The following is a 20,962-nucleotide window of genomic DNA, read 5'->3' as shown; positions in this document are numbered from 1 at the left end:
CTTCCATTTAAACCTTGGAAGGCTTATTTTTAAAGAAATATGTCTACCCCTGTATGTTGTGTATTTCTGATGTTAGATCAAAATTAGTAGAATTGTTTCATTTGTGTAGAAATACTCTGAGGCTTGATATTTAACAGCCGAAGAGTGTATATCCCTTTTAAGTGATACCAAACACATTTTTCTTGGTATCAAATTAAACCTTACGACTTGTCCTAGCGGAATATGAGTATAAGATCACCTTTGAATCATGTTCTGCTAGGTTTACCGTCTTTTGAGTGAGTCAAAGCAAAAGTCCTGACCAAATCATAAAGTATGCAAATGAGCCTTGACCGGACAAAGGGAGCAAATTCACGCCCAAAACGGAGGGGCCTCATTGGGTCACTTCCCCCCAATGGGGGTGTGACCTCCCTACTTTAAAAGTCAGATCCAGCATTGAAATCACTCTCTTTAGCTGCGCTCTTCATCCTCTCTTCTCCCGGACCTCTTCAAGCCATCTTACATCTCTCATTTCTTCTCCCGATCTTCGGCAACCCTCCGGAACACTCGCCAACTATTCAACAAGTATTCCTAAGACGCATCGAACTTCTCGGAACAACCCTTCAATTCCTCTTCAAGTGAGTTTCAACTCCACGCGCTGGACACACCAAACCGAAATCCTCCATCTCACGGACGCCCCAAGGACACGGCATACACGCAGCCTTAGCCACACGCAAAGGCCTATTTGTGCAAATATTTCCATTGAAATTCAAATGCATCACAGTGTGTAATTATCTTGCTGGCTTCAAAGGGTTAATTGTTGTAATAAGTTTGCCATACCTCTAATAATTCTTTACTTTCCCTTACTGCATTTATTTTGTTTATTTTATGTTTATTCTATGTTACATGTATGTTTGTCAAGTGTAGTGATATATCATAGTGCCTTGTATTAAAATCAATTATACGCGTAATTGTCTGTGTTTGGTGGTCATGAAACAAAGCCTCTTTAATGTGCGATTTTAAGCTACGAGCTGATATTATCAAAGTAAGTTAACGTGCTTTTGATGAGTAGCTTATAACTAGGAATAACCCCTCTGGAGAATTGATCAAAAGTACTAAATAAAGTGGTTCGGCGGACGAACTGACTGGTTGCGGTAGCCTACGGGTCAATTCCATTGAGGTGTTATTAAAATTAATATAGCCTGTCTGCATATGATGTATATTCCTAATTAATCATAATTCGTTGTGTTTAATTATCTATATATATTTGAAGGCAGACTCTTGGACTATATAAGCCCTTTTTGGGGCGTTTTTACATGTATTGGTGTCCGGGTCACATCGTATGATTGATCATTGATTACTATCAGTAATATCGGTCATACATTCCCCAAACCTGACCTGGATACCCTACAGTACTTAAGAGCACCTTGAATACTGAATCGTGTTACACAGTTCAGTAATTTATGGGGGTGACAACTGCATCCTATAACCAAATCAATTCCCAAAATGCAGGTATTGACAACAGAATTGTAAAAAAATATACCATAGTGTGTACAAAAACTGAGCGACTTGTTGTTGAAAAAGTTATCAATTACGTGTGTGAGATGTGTCCATCTTCTGGTGCAAATGTGTCTTCATTCATATTTTCTAGTCTCTCTCCACTGTAGTTTCTATCATCAGCCCTGCAGTCTGGAGGGTGATACCACATACATTAAAGTCTAGAGAGAGAGCGCATTGTTTAACAACAGCCGTTTGGTGTGCATAAACATAAAGCATTTATATTTACATATATTAATTTATCACTCGCCTTTATCCAAAGCGATATATGACACAACAGGACGATTTACCTTAAGGAGGCAGTAATATGATAAGTGCTGTAGTACAAATTGCAAATTGCTCAGAGAAGTACAAGTAGAAAGGAAGGTGAGAGACAGTGGTAAAAGAATGGATTTACTTTTTTGAGAAGAAAGAAGACGTATTTCATAAGTGTTATAAGTAGGATTGGTTCAAGTGCTTGTGAAAGAAATGCATCTTTAGATGTACATTGAAGGTGACTAGACAATCAGCTGCTCGGGTGGAATTTGACAGGTCGATCCACCAATTTAAGTGAAAGTCTAGGCAAGATAATTTGTGCCTCTGTGAGATGGCTCCACAAGGTGCCGCTCACCCACTGATTGTAAGCTTCTGGAGGGCACAAACAGACTTGAAATAGAGAGTGTAGATAGGGTGGTGCAGAGCCAGCAGTTATTCCGTAAGCTGTTCTTTTGATGTGGTCCATGAAGTTCAACTGATCATCAAACACAGCCCCAAGATTTCTGGCGGTCCTGAATGGTGTAATTGGACTGTGTTAATAATGTGTGTGAGTGCAGATAGGATTGAAGTTTAAATGGCTTGGATGATATGGGAGGGAATAGGATTGAGGGGGCAGGTAATAGGGTGCTGGAGGGCAGTAGTTAGGAGACTTCATCCTCAGAGATGGGAGCAAAAAGGGGAGCATGGGATTTTGTATTGGTGGTGAATGTTTGTGAATTTGTGGTATGGACAATTGACTGCTGATGGTTATTTTGCCTGTGAAAAAGTGGGATTCCTCAATAGATAGAGAGGATGTGGAATGGGGAGTAGGAGGGCAGAGGAGATGGGGTGAATGTTTTCAAGAGGTTGAGAGTGTCTGAAATGCTGTTGATTTTGGTTGGATAGGAACTTTAGCAGTGGTGACTTTAGTGGAGAAGAAATGGAGCAGTGACTGACACCTACTTGTCTCAGTTAGATATTTCTATTTGTGCCATTTTCTCTTAGAAGCCCTGAGTTTGGAATGATGTTCACAAAGAACATCAGATAGCCAGGCTGGCCTAGAGGAGAATGGACAGATGCTGTCTAGACAAGATGTTTAAGTGAAGTATAGACTCTTAGTATGTTACCATTAAAGTATATATACCCATATATTGCTTAGTGTTTCTTTTTTAAAACAGTTTTTTAAATAATGTATCCAGAATATTGTTTGCTTCCTATAATAAACTGTATAAAGTTATACAAATTAACTAATCTGATGAACATATACAAACGATATTTATTGTAATTGTCTATTTATTGGCAACATTGTCTTCAGACACTGGACACTGGTCTCCTGAAAATAAAATCACATTACTCAAGTACTTAGAAACCCAAAAAGGAAATGTGCGCAGCTTAGTTCTAGCGGGAAGACTAGCAGCTGTACATCATCGCACCATTAGCTGGGTAATTCCCAATCCAATCACATGTCAGCCGTTTCTTTATAAGTCTGATCACAATCTATTACATTGCTTTTTCAGTGTGCTAACACGGCAACCTCCACCACCCCACCACCACCAGTTGAGTCCCATCCTGCACGGGTGTAGGCTCCTTGCCCCTGCCTCCTATCTCCAGCAGGATATGACGGTTCTGAGTACCACTTCTTCGGACCGCCAGACGCCAAAGAGAGACATTACATTTCTGTTTTATATTCATCAAATAAATGTCATCTTCAATTTCACTCAAGTCTTGCGAGTCTTCCTGATAGAAATTAAATGATGTTTTTTGCAAAGTTGCTTCATTTAATAATTGCAATTTATATTGAACAATTACTTAATTGCATTTCATGTTTGCAATGGATATATGTTATTATTGATCATCTTAATATCTGGGACATTTTGTATTTGGGGGAAATCAAACATATGCTTGTCATGCTGTCCTATGGAAGAGGGAGAGATTCATACCTACACTGAAACAAGGTTTGAAAAAAAAGTGCATAGTGTGGTAACGTCTAAAATAACTAGATTGGTTATTAGGTTACACCAACAAAACTATTTAAAAAACTTAGATCAAATGAATGAAGAATAACTTGTTAATAGTTAGGTAAGGGCCTTAGTCGTATTAAAAGTTACACAAAAAGATATACAAAACAAAAAAATGACTGGAGGCTTTTATGACTCAACATAAAATACTGTGAGTAGCAGGCTAGCATCTACATGTTCGTTTACTCATGGCAGCTGCCAACTCATTGAGAAACTCGCATTTCTCATTGCTTTGTGCGTCATACGTGTTTCACCAATCCCAGTTGCAGCGCCTCCCAAAGTCTTTCTTCAGGGGAACAGTACCTACCCCTGAGTAGGACATATAAAGTTCCTCTATAGTTCCTCTAAACAGCTAAGAGGAACTATAGTATGTGCAAAAATTTGAAAGAACCGGGAAAAAGTACCTAAAACGGGCTTTAGGTCCTGAAGTGGGAAAAGTGTGATATTATGGGGGTCTTGGGTGGGTTGCAGACCTCCTGATTGCAACAGGAATGCTAATGTGCACATTCTTTGGCAGCGCTGTTCACTCCCTGTTCCTTGGACTCTCAACTAAAATTTCAAAGTAGCCTACTTTATTGGTATGATTGTGTTTACAATTTTACATTTTTAATATGTGCGAATCAATACACACAACAAATAATGAGAAGACAAAAAGAATAATAATAATAATAAAACAGGCACAAGTAACAGAAAAAATGGTGTGATTAAACAGTTAGAAAAAAACATGTACAATTTGCATACTTTGCTTATCACAATTTAAAAAATTGAATCTCAGATGCAGTGCTATTCAGAAATAAAGAAATACAAGGAGTTGTTTGATGTTGAGAAAATGTCTTGGTAAGTGAAAGGTAGGAAGTGTATATGACTCAGAGGCAGAGACTAATGGCAAATGTTTGCTTTTTGAAATTTGCAACTTTTTGAAAAGTATTCTGACCTCTTTTTGGGGGGTGGAAGGAAAAGGGAGTGGACAAAGCTTGCCATAACTATAGGGGTGGGCATGAACATACTTGTTGCAAGCTTAGAGAAAATTCCTTTAGTCCTAGATAGAGATATCTGGATATGAGATGAGGAGGAGTGAACTGAGAACTGAGGCTGTGAACACACATTTCACATTCATCTGAGCACTTATTTCTAACAACTTGCAATCTTTTCTGGAAAACAATGTTGGTCATCTTGGCATTTTTAATAATTCTTCTGGACTCAGTCAACTGTGAAGGTAAGACTCAAGACTCTTAAGCCTAAGAATATGTTTAATGAATAATCATGTTTCATTCATTAATTGAAGTCTAACTTTACAAAAAGTGTATGTATGCTTTGTTTTCCTTTTCACATACTTTCCTTTCACACAAATTTGCCATAACCATAGTTTCTGCCAAAATAGTTACTACAGATATTGTTACAGCAGTCAAACTGTTGAAAATTGCATTGGCGTCTCTGCATTAGGAGTTGGTGAGGCACCAGATGTGGTGATGTTGTGCGAAATGCATGGTATAATCATACATTTATTTTAAGTAATAATATTTTTTCCGCATCTTAAACTTAGGAGATATTCTTCCAAGAAATTATATTATTATTAAGATTGAGTGCGTTAAAGACATTTAATAGTTCTCATTTGCTTTGCGTGGGGCTAGCCTTTCGTCCTCAGTGTTGATCAACGGAGATCTGGAGAACGTCACGGGCGTTTACAACGATTGTTCAATGTAAGCTGAGGGGCATGTTTTTCTTTGGCCCCATAGCCAGACAAAAACTTTGATCATATGTCCTGTATGTCAAGCTAAAATGGTCCTCAGAATTTACCACTCATGAGTGCAGACCTTCGTAGTGAACTTCAATGGTAAGTTTTAAAAACATATTTTAATCTAATGTGTTAATGTGTTGGTGATTGGATTAGTTAAAGCACACTGCAGATAATTGTAATGATTTGTATGCTATTGTTTTGATGTGTTGTTGAAGCATTGGTTTGTATTAGATTATAATAACTGCAAATATTGAGTCTTTCGTTTTGATTCCTTTTGTTATGCTGTTCCTGTGAGTTAGTGAGATAATATGCACAGACTTTGACGATTTGCCTATATCTGGTTTGCTTTTATGGTCACTTGAGCTTTTTGATTTGGATGTGCATGTTTTAGAGGTGTTTTGTTCTGAGCTAAAATGATTATGGATATTTGCGCGTGGCATCATTTTCAGAGGTTGCAACACTCTCTTACAGTGAAATCGTCAGGATTTGTACGACTTAAAACATATTGTGGATATACTGTCGGTCTGACAATGAGAGACTGTAGTTTGAAGTAATCACCTTTCTTTACATGATACATTGACTGCATTTATACGATAGCCTATATCGGCGTTAGCTAGCTAGCCAGCTTTATCAGTAGTGTCATGGCTTATGCCACCTCTGTGAAAAATCACTCTCGAAGTCTTGGGGTTTTGATGCCAGAAGATTATTATCAGAGATAAAAAGCCATCTAGGTTTGCACCCGCTTAAACACATATGACCTACCACGGCTAATTCTTTCCACACATCACCACCATCCATCACATTTCCAGTCTATTGTTTCTCAAGAAGTGAACAGGAAATGTCCATGGAGAGGCTTCACCTCTTAGTGTCAACACAGGAGACTAGTATACCAACTGTGAGCACATTCCATTCTTACACATGCACACACAGCAAGATACATGCTTGACCACCAGAACAATTATATAATAAAATGGCTATATTTACATTGATTATACTTGATTCATTTATATTTAACTTTATAAAAATATTCTACAAGTTGTTGTATGATGACAGTAGCCGTTTATAAATAGACTGTACATTATAAATATGTTGACACAATTCAGTATTGATGTGATTCCATCACAACTGTCATTTTGACTTATTGATGCGCTTTTGTTTTATAATAATAGAATGTATTTATTTTCTGTATGAACAAGTTACGTTACACTAATGAATGGAGCTTTTGGCATTATCTTGAACATTGTCTAGCATTCATTTCATGTGAGTGGCAGGGTGGAGGGCAGGGTGGGTCGTGACTCCGCACACCCGGCCCCTAATCAGGATAATTAGCCCTCGAGAGGGATAAAGACCAACCGAAGACAGCAGTGCGACATTAATAACACCTTTGTGTGTTTGTCTTTTTGTTTAAGATTCTTATTAAAATATAATTTATATTCTCAAGCCGGTTCTCGCCTCCTCCTTTTCTTTTAACCCCTTTACACTGGTGCCCGGCCGCCTGGAAGCGGAGGAATGGCCGGCGAACGCGAGGGGAGGAGGGGCTCCCAACCAACCGCCTGGAACGGTTACCGCTGCCAGGGGTGGGAGAGACCCCTACCTTCCACCAAAAACACAACAGGGCATTCTGTCTGCCAGGGGCCGGAGGACTGCCTCCGATCCACCCGGGGAGGCACAGCTGTCATCCGCTAGAGGGTGGAGGAGTAGCTGAGGACCAAGCTAGGGCATATCAGAGAACCGGCAAGTACGTTTTTTTTTTCTCTCTCTCCCACTCCGTGTTGGCCTTTCCCTCTCTTTTTTTAAATATTTAGTTTATTTGGTACGATCGCCGTTACGGCGTGTAGGTGCCACACTTCCCCTTGTCTCCTCCCTCATCCAGGTAGACAGGGATGACCTGCCTGCAGACAAGGCAGAAGGCAATATGCCGATGGGAAGGGGGGGGGGGGGGGTTGCGTCATGCCGGAGGCTACCCGGCCTGAGAGAACGAGGGAGGAATGTGACAGGGTGGATGGTGGGGCCGAGTCGTTATTCCGCACACCTGGCCCCTAATCAGGCTAATTAGCCCTCGAGAGGGATAAAAGCCGACCGAAGATGGCAGTGCGACAGAGAGAGAGAGATTTACCGACAGCTGCTCAACACCTGAGTTTGTGTTTGTCTTTTTGGTTCAGTTTGATATTAAACTATTATTTATATCGTCAAGCTGGTTCTCGCCTCCTCCTTACCCATCTTAATCCCTTTACAATGTGTTATTGTAGTTTACCTTGCTGAATAATGTCACATTAACATTGTTTATTTCAGTTACTGTGAATCAGCATACCTGACTTTTAGCATAAAGAGAAGATCGTTGAAATTATTTGAAAGTTATGAAGCAAGGTAGATTAGGTGCAATTCGTCAGCGTTAGCAGGCAAGATCAAGTTAGCTAAAATGACACAGATCAATCCTTATGGCACTATATTTCACATGCTTTGCTGTTCTGTCAGTTTACCTGTCCAATAATAAGAACGCCAATTCAGGGTCGGTTTTGATCCTAAAAACCAAACGAATGTCCCTCCAGGAATCAAATGCCCTGCCGATGTTCACTCTAGTCTTCGCTCGACCACGATCACGTTTCCACTTAGCCAGACGGGATTCAGTTTATAAATGATTTTGTTGTTTTTTTTGGCTTACACAAGAGTTTGTGTAGGAGTCAGTGTTGTGCTGGGATCCGGATGTTTGCTGGGATAAATGTACAACCAGGCTCTTAACCTTATCTTATCTTATCTTAGGCACATATTCAACAAGGCCTTAGAATAGAGGTGTCCAAAGTCCAGCCCGCGGGCCATGGGCCATCTGCGGCCGAATGCTTCAATGTGACCTGCGAAAAACTAGACATAGAACAGAATTTGGCCTGCTATGGAGAAACTATATGAAATTCATATTATGGGCACTGGATGTGGCTACCACGTGCAGCCACTTTTCATCTCCACTAGTGCGTCCTGTTTGGTCACCAGCTTCATCCACTGGCAGAGTTCAACAGGAGTTTGGAATACTCCTTATTTCCAATGATAAAAGAAAGAATGATGCATTTTTTAAAGGACTGACATCAGGTTAGATACTTTACTCATGTACTTGTTCTTGTTAAAATGCGTCGATACCTCACATCATACAACTGAGTAGAGCTGTTGTTGTGCCAGCGGCTTTACAGAGTTTATTGAGTGCTCACAGATATGCGAGCATACTCTTCCAGAACGTCCTCTGTAGCACTGGGAAGTTCTGTATACTGTAATTAATTCTGATATTTTGTTGAAACAAGAAAAATGATTCACTGGCTTCCCAGAGCCATTTGAGTGAAGACACACTGTAAGAGAGAGTGCTTAAAACACTTGCACATCTGTGCCTGATGCGCACGCTCAGCTTACTGAAACTAAAGTCAACAAAACTCTGAACACTCCTGAAATGGATGGAGATGCGTGTGCTTGCTTTATGTGTAATCTGTATGCAGATTATACGCTCGTGTTTTTTATTAAATTGTAGACCTTTGTACTAGGGATACATTCAGGGTGTAGCATCCATTATAATTGCATATACATTACAGTGGATAGGTCTATAATTAAAGATGATTCCTCATGCTTGAGCCTTCTAGAATGAGTTCTAGGCTGAAAGTTTTACCCATCAATCAACCGCTGCGCTAAACAATTTTTGAAAACTTTGCGGGTTAAATCGCATACATACATGAACAATTTTTCAGTGTGCCTGATACAGGGGTGGACTGACCAAAGGAAGAACCGGGACTTTTCCCGGTGGGCCAGCCGCAAAATGGGGCTGAACATGAAATCAGAGAACCTCTCCTCGAAATCCAAACACAACTGGTCAAAATAGATGCAAATTACCAGGTGTAAATGCTGATGGTGTCTAATTAATACCAGAGATTAGTGTGTGTGTGTGTGTGTGTGTGTGTGTGTGTGTGTGTGTGTGTGTGTGTGTGTGTGTGTGTGTGTGTGTGTGTGTGTGTGTGTGAGTGAGAGAGAGAGAGAGAGAGAGATAGAGAATTCAGAACTAATGTACTAGGTAAATACGATTTTCTTGTTTATTTTTAATCTGTCAAATTGATGGACAGCATTTGGAATTTGCCATCAACACAACCCCAGACATGTTGGGTTAAGTGATTGTTTGTGCCCCACAAGAAATAATGAGCCTGAGACGCCACTGGCAACTTGGTATCAGCCATCAATGTTATTAAAAAAGAAATGTATCAAAATGAGAGGGAAAATAATTCTTGTTAGGGTAATAAGTAATCACATTTTCTTGTTGTTTTTTCATTACAAATCTAATGACTAATTATTAAGCAATTATTGTTTTGAATTTTACCATACTCAGAGAGGTTCAAAAGTTTGAGACCATGCTTAAAATTTGGGATTGTATTGTATTTTTCACTTAAAACTAAAAATAAATAAAGTTTTACCATTTTGAGGCATGTAAAACAAACAAAAAGCATTATGACAAAATTAAGAAATATTCAAGATTCTGCATTATTATTAGGTCCAATAAAAGCACAGACGTCCTTGCTTCCATTGAAGCACCCTCTTTGGAATATTCTCCAATCATGCTGGAATATCATCAGGATTTTCACAAACTTGTAAAGTCAATACCAGCTTGAGAGCATGCTGTCATTAAAGCAAAGCTTTAACAATACTAAGAAATTCTGAAAATTCAGGCACAAGCTTTCAATTCAACTTTTAACTAAACCCTTTATTCTAATAATATAATTTGTAATGAAAATGTTTTAATAAATAAAGCAAATTAGAAGCATTTTCACGTGTAGTTTCAAACTTTTGGACCCCACTGTTTATTATACACTATAATGATAAAAAAGTATGGAATCACAAACTTTTTGTTTTTGAATGAAATATGTTCTTTTCTTCACCAAGGATGCATTAATTGGAAAAAAAATGACATTTTTACATGTATCATTTTAGCCGTCCTTACTGCAGTGTACTGAGAAAACACTGTGTCACCTAATCCTTAAGAAATCATATTAATGTGCTGATTATGTGCTCTAGAAACTTAAGAAGTTAAAGTTTTGAGTACACTTGCATTTCCGGGTCAAATGTTAGATTTTAAAAGAAAAAAAACTATATTTTGAGAAAGTGAATCTATTCTATGCGCTTCTGACTACTGAACCTGAATCTAACCAGAATAGAGAGGGAAGTGGATGACCCAGATGCACAACAACAAAAAGAGGATAAGTACATCAAATCTCAAGTTTGGAAAACAGATCTCTCACTGGTCCTAAACTGGCTGTGGAAGAGAAGACTCTGTGATGCTGGTCTTTGATGCAGAGTCTTAAAGAAAAGCTACATCTGACACTGGGAAGTAAGAAGTAGAGGTTAGAATGAGCAAAGGAACATGGTAATATTGAGTAATGAGTAATATTGATGGATAAGTCGAAGTTTAAAGTGTTAAGCTGTTAGAATAGTTTGATTGTGAGGTGTGTAAAAAGTGTAAAAAAGACAAACATACCTATGAGAAGTCCTGCAGAAAGCATGGGATGAAACTTTACCTAAAGATCTAGAATGAACTGAAAACTAGAATGCCTAAAGTCTCATTGCTGAAAGCTGGGGATTTTGGGATGAGCAAAGTATGAAGAATACACTATTTATTTAAACAGATTTGGAACATTATAAATGTCTTTAATGTAATTATTGCATCCTTGGTGAATAAAATAATATTTTTCTTTCAAAAATATAAAAATTTCACTGTGATTCCAAACTTTTGAACGGCAGTGTACGTTCTTTTTTTCTTCTTTTTTTTGTCCCCAATTTGGAATGCCAAATTCCCAATGCACTCTAAGTCCTCGTGGTGCCGTAGTGACTCGGAGGACGAATCTCAGTTGCCTCCGTGTCTGAGACCATCAATCATATCATGTGGCTTGTTGAGCGTGTTACTGCGGAGACGTAGCACGTGTGGAGGCTTCACGCTATTCTCCACGGCATCCACACACAACTCACGACGCGCCCCACTGAGAGCGAGAACCACATTATAGCGACCACGAGGAGGTTACCCCTTGTGACTCTATCATCCCTAGCAACGGGGCCAATTTGGTTGCTTAGGGGACCTGGCTGGAGTCACTCAGCACACCCTGGATTTGAACTCATGACAACAAGGTAGTCAGCGTCAATACTCGCTGAGTTACCCAGGCCCCCATGGTAGTGTATGTTGTTAAGTTAAATTCACCCCCACCCAATATTTATACCATGGTCAATGAAAACATGTAAATTCCTCACACTGTAACCTCCCCAATGTTCAAGCCAAATCTATGCCCTTGGTTAAATTACAAGAATTTGCAGGAATTGTGAGCAAATGCTAACATTCTTATTTTTAAACATGCAGGTGATATAAATCTTCACGCTTTCAATGAACAGAGGATAAATTGCAATGAGAAGACTGTCTTACAATGCAACATCAGCTCATCAGTGAATTTTGACATTATCAGTACCAACTGGAAAAAATATAAAAACACTTTTGAATGTGATCCAAGATCCAGCGAAGGTCCTTCAGGATTTGAGTGCAACTACACAAAGGAAATATTAACATTAACTATTTTACGGCCTACACCAGCAAACACAGGCACTTATTCTTGTAATCTTAAAACCAACTCGGGACATGATTCAAAGAAAATCGATGTATTAATTGAAGGTAAGTGTATTGTCATATTATTTAGTAGTAGTAGTTCAAGGTTGTCCTCTCACTGCTTGAAGAATATTTTGAATTAATGAATGAACATCTCACTAATTGATTTCATTTGTCTACAAACAGTGGTTTGTACAAATTTGTAATATTAAACCATTTTTAAATAAAATTCTTCAGCTTTTCAGTACCTCTTCAACTCTGGGACATTTTTTGGGCTGCCGCCTGCAATTTTTCAGACTCAAATTTAAAAGTTCATGCAAAGTGCAAGACTAATTGCCAAAAATAGGTCACATTTTTTCAGGAAACACCCCAATTAAAAATAAAAAAGATTTTAAAATTATTCATAAAGACTATTCTATATGTTTACAATCATTTTTTTTATCTTTTTTTTTTTTTTTTTGTCCTGAATTTGTAAGCATTTAATTCTAGTTCTATTCACTACAGCTTCCTCCAAAAAGTCTTATTTTATTTCACTAGATGGCAGCAAGTACTAGAAAAAATGTTTTTCCATCACAAAATTTCTATCTGAAATGTAGATGGCGCACTAACGCATTTTAGCCTTCACAGATGCGCTCGTCCATAGACATTCAGTCTAATTTTCAGTTCATGCACTACCCTCATTGTTTCATTGAATATCTCGGCCTCTGAGTGGACTAGAAGCTCAATCTAGGTGTCATTAGAAAGCTGAGATCTGGAGGATCCAACATGGCGGCGAGCTAGGTAGACGTACGACTCATCGCTCCTACCACAGACAGCCAGATTTTTAGTTTTTAAAACTCCTCAAGACATCTAGCTGACTGAGTATTATCCGAGTTTAACCGTGACCACAAAAATTGTTGATTCGTCATGGCAAATCGAAGGACCACAAAGAAAAATATGGATAAAACTGAGGAAACTCCCGACGGGAACGACGCTAGCGTTAAGCCAGTGGGTGCTGCTAGCGTGATCAATGAAGAGGATAATGAGGTAATGAAGGCTATCGCTGACATGAAGACTTTTTTCTCTTCAAAATTCGAAGGCGTCCTGAGCGCTATTCAAGAGATAAAAAATGACATTTCCGAATTTGGGGGCAGAATATCAGAAGCAGAGCACCGAATTAGCGAAACCGAGGATAATGTGGAAAAGTTACAGAAAACTGTTAACGTTCTGGAACGTCGAATTGTAACGCTCACCTCTGATTTGGATGACTTAGAGAATCGCAACCGTCGCTGCAATCTCCGTTTAGTCAACCTGCCTGAAAAAGTGGAAGGGAAAGATGCAGCAAACTTTTTGGAAAAGTGGCTGTTTGATGTGTTCGGAGCATCTACCTTTCCGAGTCCAGTAGTCATCGAAAGAGCTCACAGAATCGGCAAGCCACCGACAAAGCCGCAACAGTACCCGCGAATCCTGATCATGAAATTCCTCAATTTTCGCGACCGACAGAGAGTGATTCAAGCTGCCAGGGAGATGGGAACAGTGAAGTATGAGGAACACAAAGTGATGTTTTTCCCAGACTTCTCAGTAGCGGTGAGGAAACAACGAAAAGAATTCTATGTTGTGAAGAAGCGCCTCCAGACACTGAATATCTCGTACAGATTTGTTTATCCAGCCAAACTGAGTTTGCTCTATAAGGAACAGTGGAAGATTTGCGAGACAGCAGGAGATGTACAGAAATGCATACAGGAATTCGGAGAAGCGTCAGGAGAGCAACGAAAAGATCCTAGTATTTGACCGAAACGTTGTCGTCAAGCAGTTTTATTTATCAATGCTGATATCATAACCAAGGTAATTCTCTATCGGTTTGGCTCGGATGTGTAGACAGACAGTATTAGTCTGTCAAAGTTAAAACAACATATTTAAAACTAACTCAATCTGAGACTGAATCAGTTCAACGAATATTTGAGGGGAGATAATCATTCATTGTTTAATGATTGTTTGTGGATAGGCTGATGCCTAATGTTTTTTTTGCTGGCCAAGGATGTGTTCCTAGTTGTAGGACCAGACGAGCCTGTTGAAGAATCTTTGCAGTTTGGTGGGAAGGGGGTGAACGCCGGGTCGTTCTGTTCAAGTGCGTTCAAGAGCCATGGTATGCAAAATCGTAGCTCAGTGCATTCAAAGTTTTTTTTTCCCACCCTAACGGTTTGTTATTTTTATTTATTTATTTATTTATTTTTATTCTTTTTTTTTTTTTATTATTATCCATTGTCTGTATGATCATAGAGTTATGGAAATGTGCTGTTGTAAAACATGTCAAGTGAATCTCAGATAACATTTATTTCCTGGAATGTTAGGGGGCTAGGTAAACTTTCCAAGTTAAAACAGGTTATGACTAGACTTAAGCAATTTAAAACACCTATCGTGCTGTTACAAGAAACTCACCTTTTGTCCGGTGAACTATTAAAAATACGTAGAAGGTGGCCGGGCCAAGTATTCTCTGCTTCATATACATCTAACTCAAGGGGAGTAATGATTTTGATTCATAAAGCCATTCCATTTAAAATTTTAAAAGTAATTCCAGATAAATTTGGTCGATATCTAATTGTACAAGGCACTCTTTTAGACAACACAATTACCCTTGTGAACGTGTATGGGCCCAATTCTGATAGTCCAGAATTTTTTGAAAACTTGTTCTTAACTTTGGCATCCCAACCTGGATATTTAATCATAGGAGGTGATTTTAACGTAACATTAAACCCAAATTTAGATAGGTACAACAGTAAAGACACAGCTCACATGCAAAGTAGGAAAACACTTCATAATTTCATAAAAGAACTAGATTTATGCGATCCATGGAGGAGAAAATATCCCAACAAAACTGAATATTCATGTTATAGTTCTTCACTAAAATCATATTCACAAATAGACTACTTTTTGATTTCTAATCATTTATTTCACCAGATTTTTGACTGTTCCTATGAGTCGATTGTGATTTCTGATCATGGTCCAGTTAAACTTGTATATAGCATGTCGAAAACTATTAAGGGACCTTGTAGATGGAGGTTACACCCTAGATGGCTTCATGATTCAAAATGTATGGAGTTCATTGGAATTCATATAGATTTATTCTTTACAATTAATTTGAAAGAAACATCGGCATCTGTTAGATGGGAAGCTTTTAAAGCCTACCTCAGGGGTCAAATGATAAGCTACACAAGTTCCTTAAATAATAAAATGAAATTGGAATTACAAAATTTAGATGAAAGAATAAAAATCTGGAACAAGATATTTACACAGATCAGTCAAATCCGAATCCTCATAAGCAGGAATTGCTCATTTTAAGAGCACAGTATAATGAACTATCTGCAGCAAAAGCTGAAGCCAGCATAATCCGTCTCAAGCAAACATTTTATGAATATGGAGAGAAGTCAGGTAGACTGTTAGCATGGCAGATTAAACAACTCCAATCGAGTAAAGCAATAGCATTTACACAACAGCTGGAATTCTGACATCAGATCCAACGGAGATCAATGAAACTTTCACCAAATATTTCCAAGCGTTATATACTGCAGAATCTACAGGTCAGAGTATGCAGCAAAATATATTTTTAGATAATCTCAAGTTCCCATCTATGAACAGCGAAGCCAAAAGACAAATGGATGAACCCTTAACTAGTGTAGAAGTGTTAAATGCTATAATGAAGATGAAAAGTGGTAAAACTGCTGGCCCTGATGGGATACCAATAGATATATACAAAGCCTTTAAGGATAAATTAGTGATTCTGCTATTAGAAATGTATAAAGAGTCTTTACTCGAGGGCTGCCTTCCCCCATCTCTTAGAGAAGCTTTAATAACACTCATCCCCAAATCTGACAAGCCCCAAGACAGATGTGAATCATATAGACCGATTTCTTTAATGAATTCCGATGCCAAAATTATAGCAAAAATTTTAGCCCTTCGGTTAGAGAATAACATGCCTTCCATAATAGGAATTGACCAAAATGGTTTTGTCCGAAATAGACAGGCCTTCCATAATATCAGGCGAGTACTTAATATTGTTTATGAGAAGAATGGCTCTACAGACTCATGTATCTTGTCGTTAGATGCAGAAAAAGCATTTGACAGAGTCGAATGGTCTTATTTATTTGATGTACTCAGACGGTTTGGATGCGGTCAGAACTTTTGCCAGTGGGTAAAGATTTTATACCATAGCCCAACAGCAGAGGTCATTACAAATAATTTAACTTCCAAACCTTTTAATTTATATCGCGGGACTCGTCAAGGTTGTCCACTCTCGCCGTTATTATTTGTAATGGCCCTGGAACCCCTGGCAATTGCGATTAGATTGTGCCCAGGTATAAAGGGAATTGAAATTGCAGGCCTAGAACATCGGATTTCGCTATTTGCAGACGACATAATTGTTTATTTAACTAAACTTAATGATTCAATACCCACTCTTAACAATTTGATTAATGACTTTGGAATATTTTTGGGATATAAAGTTAACAAATCAAAGTCATCTATACTTTTTCTTAATGAACAAGAAAGGCTGAATCCAACAGTTCAACATCCCTATAAAACCTCTATCGATGGATTTAGATATTTGGGAATAAAGGTTACTCCACGGGTGGAGGATCTGATTGCATCCAACTACACTCCCTGATATCTCAAGTAAATGAAAGTTTAAATAGATGGATGTCTCTTCCTCTCACCACTATCGGAAGGGTGAACATCATTAAAATGAATATACTCCCTAAATTTCTATATTTGTTTCAATCAATCCCCCTTTCCTCCTACTTCCTTTTTTTCAAATATAAAGAAGTCATTTGTTAAATTCATTTGGAACAAGAAACGCTCCAGGCTTCGCTTATCGCTTTTACAACTCCCTAATCTTTTATGGTATTTTAAGGCAGCCCAACTGAGAGCCACATGTTTCTGGTTTGCTAGTCCATCTCATACTCCATGGGTTCAGATTGAAAAAAAGGCGCAGGAGAATTGAGTCTTGATACATATTTGCTAAAACCACTATTTCAGTATGGCACGAATCACAAGTTGAGATGGGAGTGACACCTGTATTATCTCAACTCTCCCCTATTTGGGGCAATGCAATGTTTGCTCCAGGCAAATCAGACTCAGGCTTTAAGTTGTGGTGGCAGAAAGGCTTACAGAAAATAGCAGACCTGTATGCAGAGAATACAATGATGCCCTTTGAAATCTTAAGGGAAAGACACAAAATCCCCCAATCCCACTTTTTTAAGTTTCTCCAGATCCGTAATTTCATACGATCTAAGACTCATTCATATCAGTGTCCTCCCTTAAGTAGAAAGAAGAAATGGCAGTTAAAAATCCCAATGATAAAGGTAAAATCTCTATGATATACAGCCAATTTGTTAATGCTTCTAAAGAATCAACAAATCATAAAAGACTGGCTTGGATTGATGATCTCCAAATGGATGTTACAGAAAATGAATGGGGAAAAGCCTGTCTCCAAGCACAAACATTATCGATCAATACTTTTAAAATGATCCAATATAATTGGATAATGAGAACATACATAACACCTGAAAAGTTGAATAGATTCAATCCAAATATCCCAGATATCTGTGGAAAATGTACAACTCATAAAGGAACATTATTTCATTGCATCTGGCAATGTGAGCACTTACAATCCTTTTGGAAAGAAGTAATCGGTGTATTATCTAAAATAATTGCTAAAGAAATCCCTGTTTGCCCCAAAATTTGTATTCTTGGTCTACTTCCACCTGCCTTATTTTTGAAAATACATGAACAGAAGCTTATAAATCTGTGTTTATTGCAAGCGAAACGCCTGATTGCCATACACTGGAAAAGTACTTGTTGTCCATCTTTATCACTCTGGATCAAAGAATTGTCTTCTTGTATAGCAATGGAAAGACTGACTTACTCAATCAAACAAAAAAAGCACATATTTTACAGGATCTGGGACTCGTTCCTTCATTTTCTAGAACAGAATGGAATGACTCTTGAGTAATACTAAGAATGTGTTTTTTTTTTTTTCAATGGGTGTGAATATACCTTTATGGCTCTCTTGTTGGGGAAGGGAGGGTGTGTTTTCTTTCTTTTTTCTGAAAATCCTGTATTGTACATGTATTGTAAAATAAAATAAAAATATGTAAAAAAAAAAAAAAAAAGAAAGAAAGCTGAGATCTGAGATCTCCTTTGCAATGATGTGTTATTATATATAGTAGAAAAAGTATATTTTCAATGATTTGTTTAGCATGCCTTTCCTGCTGGACCACATATTTTCTTCTGGAAATCTAAGATATAACATGGGATTATTCAAACACGCAAGCTAAAAAAATTGCAAAAATTAGTTAAAAAGTTTAAGGTAAAAGAAGATATAAAGTATTTCGCTATTTGGGGGCTTACAACAGCAATGATTGGCACATAAAAGTGATGTTTGTATTTGATGTCTACCACTTGAACGCTAGGTGGCACTGATTTGCAATGTGAATGGTTTCAGGAGTTTTTTTAGTTATTTTATGTAACATAAATGCAGAATGTGATGTGTGATAGTTATTTATGAAAAGTTCCGATTTTAAGCTTTCAAACGATACCCCGTATCCTTATGTATTCAGAGACTTGAACATTTTAAGTGTAAAAATGTTCGCGGCATAGCGCCTCCTTTTGGATCCGCCAGTGGGTCCACAGAATTGAAGAGGATAAGACTAATGTCATAGCATTTTATGTAAATTGACATTCTTGCATAATATTTTCACTCTTTTTAACATCATTTGGCAAAAATACATCTTAATTGGATATTACGCACCCTAAAATATTAACTTCGAATTTGATCATATTATATATACTGTTTTTTTGTTTTTGTTTTTCATTAATTGTCTTCACATATGTCTATGTTTGACATAAATCATATAAAGTGTGAAAGAAACACCTTATACATTGTGTTGTGATTGTATTTCCACAGGAGAATGCATTGGAGAATTCTCCCACCAGATGGTTAAGTCAAATCAAATACAATGTGCTTTTAATGGCATTTACCCAGATGGCATAATAAACTGGTTTCAAAATGATAAGAACTTGACGTCCTACTCTTACATCACAAGACACCAGAATAACTCTGATGGAACGTTCAGCATCACAAGTATCCTAAACGTCCAAGACGAACAAGAGAGATATAATTGCTCCCTGTGGTCACTAAAAAATGGACAATACCTTAAAAATCAACAGTTTGAAGTGCCAGATGTGATTTCCAGTCCAAGAAGTAGGATGAGCAGACTGCATTGCTTACATTGGCTACTTCTCCCCTTTGGCCTGATCCTTTCATTGAGAGCCTATTTGTTTCTATAGTCCTTATAATTGACTGTTGTGTAAAATCTGTTGGATTTAATAACAATAATAATACTATATTTACCTAATCACTTTTAGTCAATGTTCAAGGCGCATTGATTCAAAGCATTTTTCTATTCAATGTTTCTATATTCTACTACTGATATGACTACTGAGGTTTCCAAAAACATTTTACACTATGGTCTTAATAAAGTGCCTGATGTGATCTTCTGCTGTTTTAGCCCATCCGCCTCAAGGTTCGACGTTCTGAGACGTTCTGTGATGTTCTGACTTTGTCAGTTCAAACCAGTCCGGCCATTCTCCATTGACCTCTCTCATCAACAAGACGTTTCCATCCACAGAACTGCTGCTCACTGGATGTTTGTTTTTTTCTGATGTAAATTCTAGAGACTGTTCTGACGCATGACATGAAAATCCCAGGAGATCAGCAGTTACAGAAATACTCAAACCAGCTCATCTGGCATCAACAATCATGTCATGGTCAAAATCACTGACATTTTTTCACCATTCTGATGGTTGATGTGAACATTACCTGAAGCTCCTGACCTATATCTGCATGATTTAAAAAATTACACTGCTGCCACATGATTGGCTGATTAGATAATTGCATGAATAATAAGTAGGTTTGTGTGTGTGTGTGTGTGTGTGTGTGTGTGTGTGTGTGTGTGTGTGTGTGTGTGTGTGTGTGTGTGTGTGTGTGTGTGTGTGTGTGTGTGTGTGTGAGCGTGTATTTATCACTTTGTGGGGACCAAATGTGTAAAAGTACACCTTGTAAAACTTTTGATTTCATAATAATGTACTGTATGTATGTATTGTAGCAGCTGACATTCAACCACTCTCCAAAGGATATATTTAAGACACATTTGAATGCATTATTATACTTGCAACTTTCATGCTCGTAATCCATTTGACTGTATAATTGACATTAATTGATTGCTGCAACGATAACAATTCATGGATATAATCATTTGAGATGAGTTATAATACACATGTACACTAATTAAAGATGACTCTTCTTTTCTGCATGTGATGTTTCACTAATGTGTACATGCAAATATACAACATTCTACTCCTTTTAATGTCATTTATTATGTGCAGTTCCACTTAGAACCACAAGGAGGCATACTTGCACTACATGTCACATTTTTGTAGATCATGTACTGTTTAATATTAAAACGACACAGCTGAAAATCAAAACAGGTTCAGTGTGCTTTCTTCTATTAAGGCTTGTGAGAATTGTAAAGGATTTTTTATTCATTTTTGATCTCCTCTTCATGAAGCATTCGGTACAGACATCACATCTGCTCAGATGACTGCATCACACCATATTGATTTCAGATCAGGTGTGAATATTCCATGTATTGTGATGATTATCAGTTGTTTACTTGTTCACAAACAAGGTGGTTCACTAGCGATAGGTTTCCATGTGAACCATCCTCATTGTAGCATGAAGAATGGAGTATGCAGGGGTACTTTTGTCTGATCACAGGAGGATCTCAGGAACCATTTGAT

The 20,962-nt window shown here is 37.9% G+C and overlaps 1 protein-coding gene across 1 annotated transcript; it reads left to right on the top strand.

Moving 5' to 3' along the window:
- The first annotated feature begins 4,836 nt into the window (after positions 1-4,836).
- LOC127653328 (uncharacterized) lies at positions 4,837-20,666 on the top strand. The gene is made up of 3 exons (XM_052139981.1): positions 4,837-5,001; positions 11,888-12,193; positions 19,068-20,666. Exons 1-3 carry the CDS (start codon positions 4,947-4,949, stop codon positions 19,448-19,450), a joined length of 744 nt encoding a protein of 247 aa, XP_051995941.1. The 5' UTR covers positions 4,837-4,946; the 3' UTR covers positions 19,451-20,666.
- Positions 20,667-20,962: the final 296 nt, after the last annotated feature.

This window comes from Xyrauchen texanus, chromosome 12, assembly GCF_025860055.1.
Source record: "Xyrauchen texanus isolate HMW12.3.18 chromosome 12, RBS_HiC_50CHRs, whole genome shotgun sequence".
Classification (NCBI taxonomy): domain Eukaryota; kingdom Metazoa; phylum Chordata; class Actinopteri; order Cypriniformes; family Catostomidae; genus Xyrauchen; species Xyrauchen texanus.
This window is presented reverse-complemented; position numbering and strand designations above follow the sequence as displayed.

Excerpts from the sequence above, each read along its gene's own strand:
- LOC127653328 (XM_052139981.1), top strand. The coding sequence starts at position 4,947 with ATGTTGGTCATCTTGGCATTTTTAATAATTCTTCTGGACTCAGTCAAC. Across the intron at positions 5,002-11,887 it reads GGACTCAGTCAACTGTGAAG|GTGATATAAATCTTCACGCT; the intron begins GTAAGACTCAAG and ends TTAAACATGCAG. Across the intron at positions 12,194-19,067 it reads AATCGATGTATTAATTGAAG|GAGAATGCATTGGAGAATTC; the intron begins GTAAGTGTATTG and ends GTATTTCCACAG.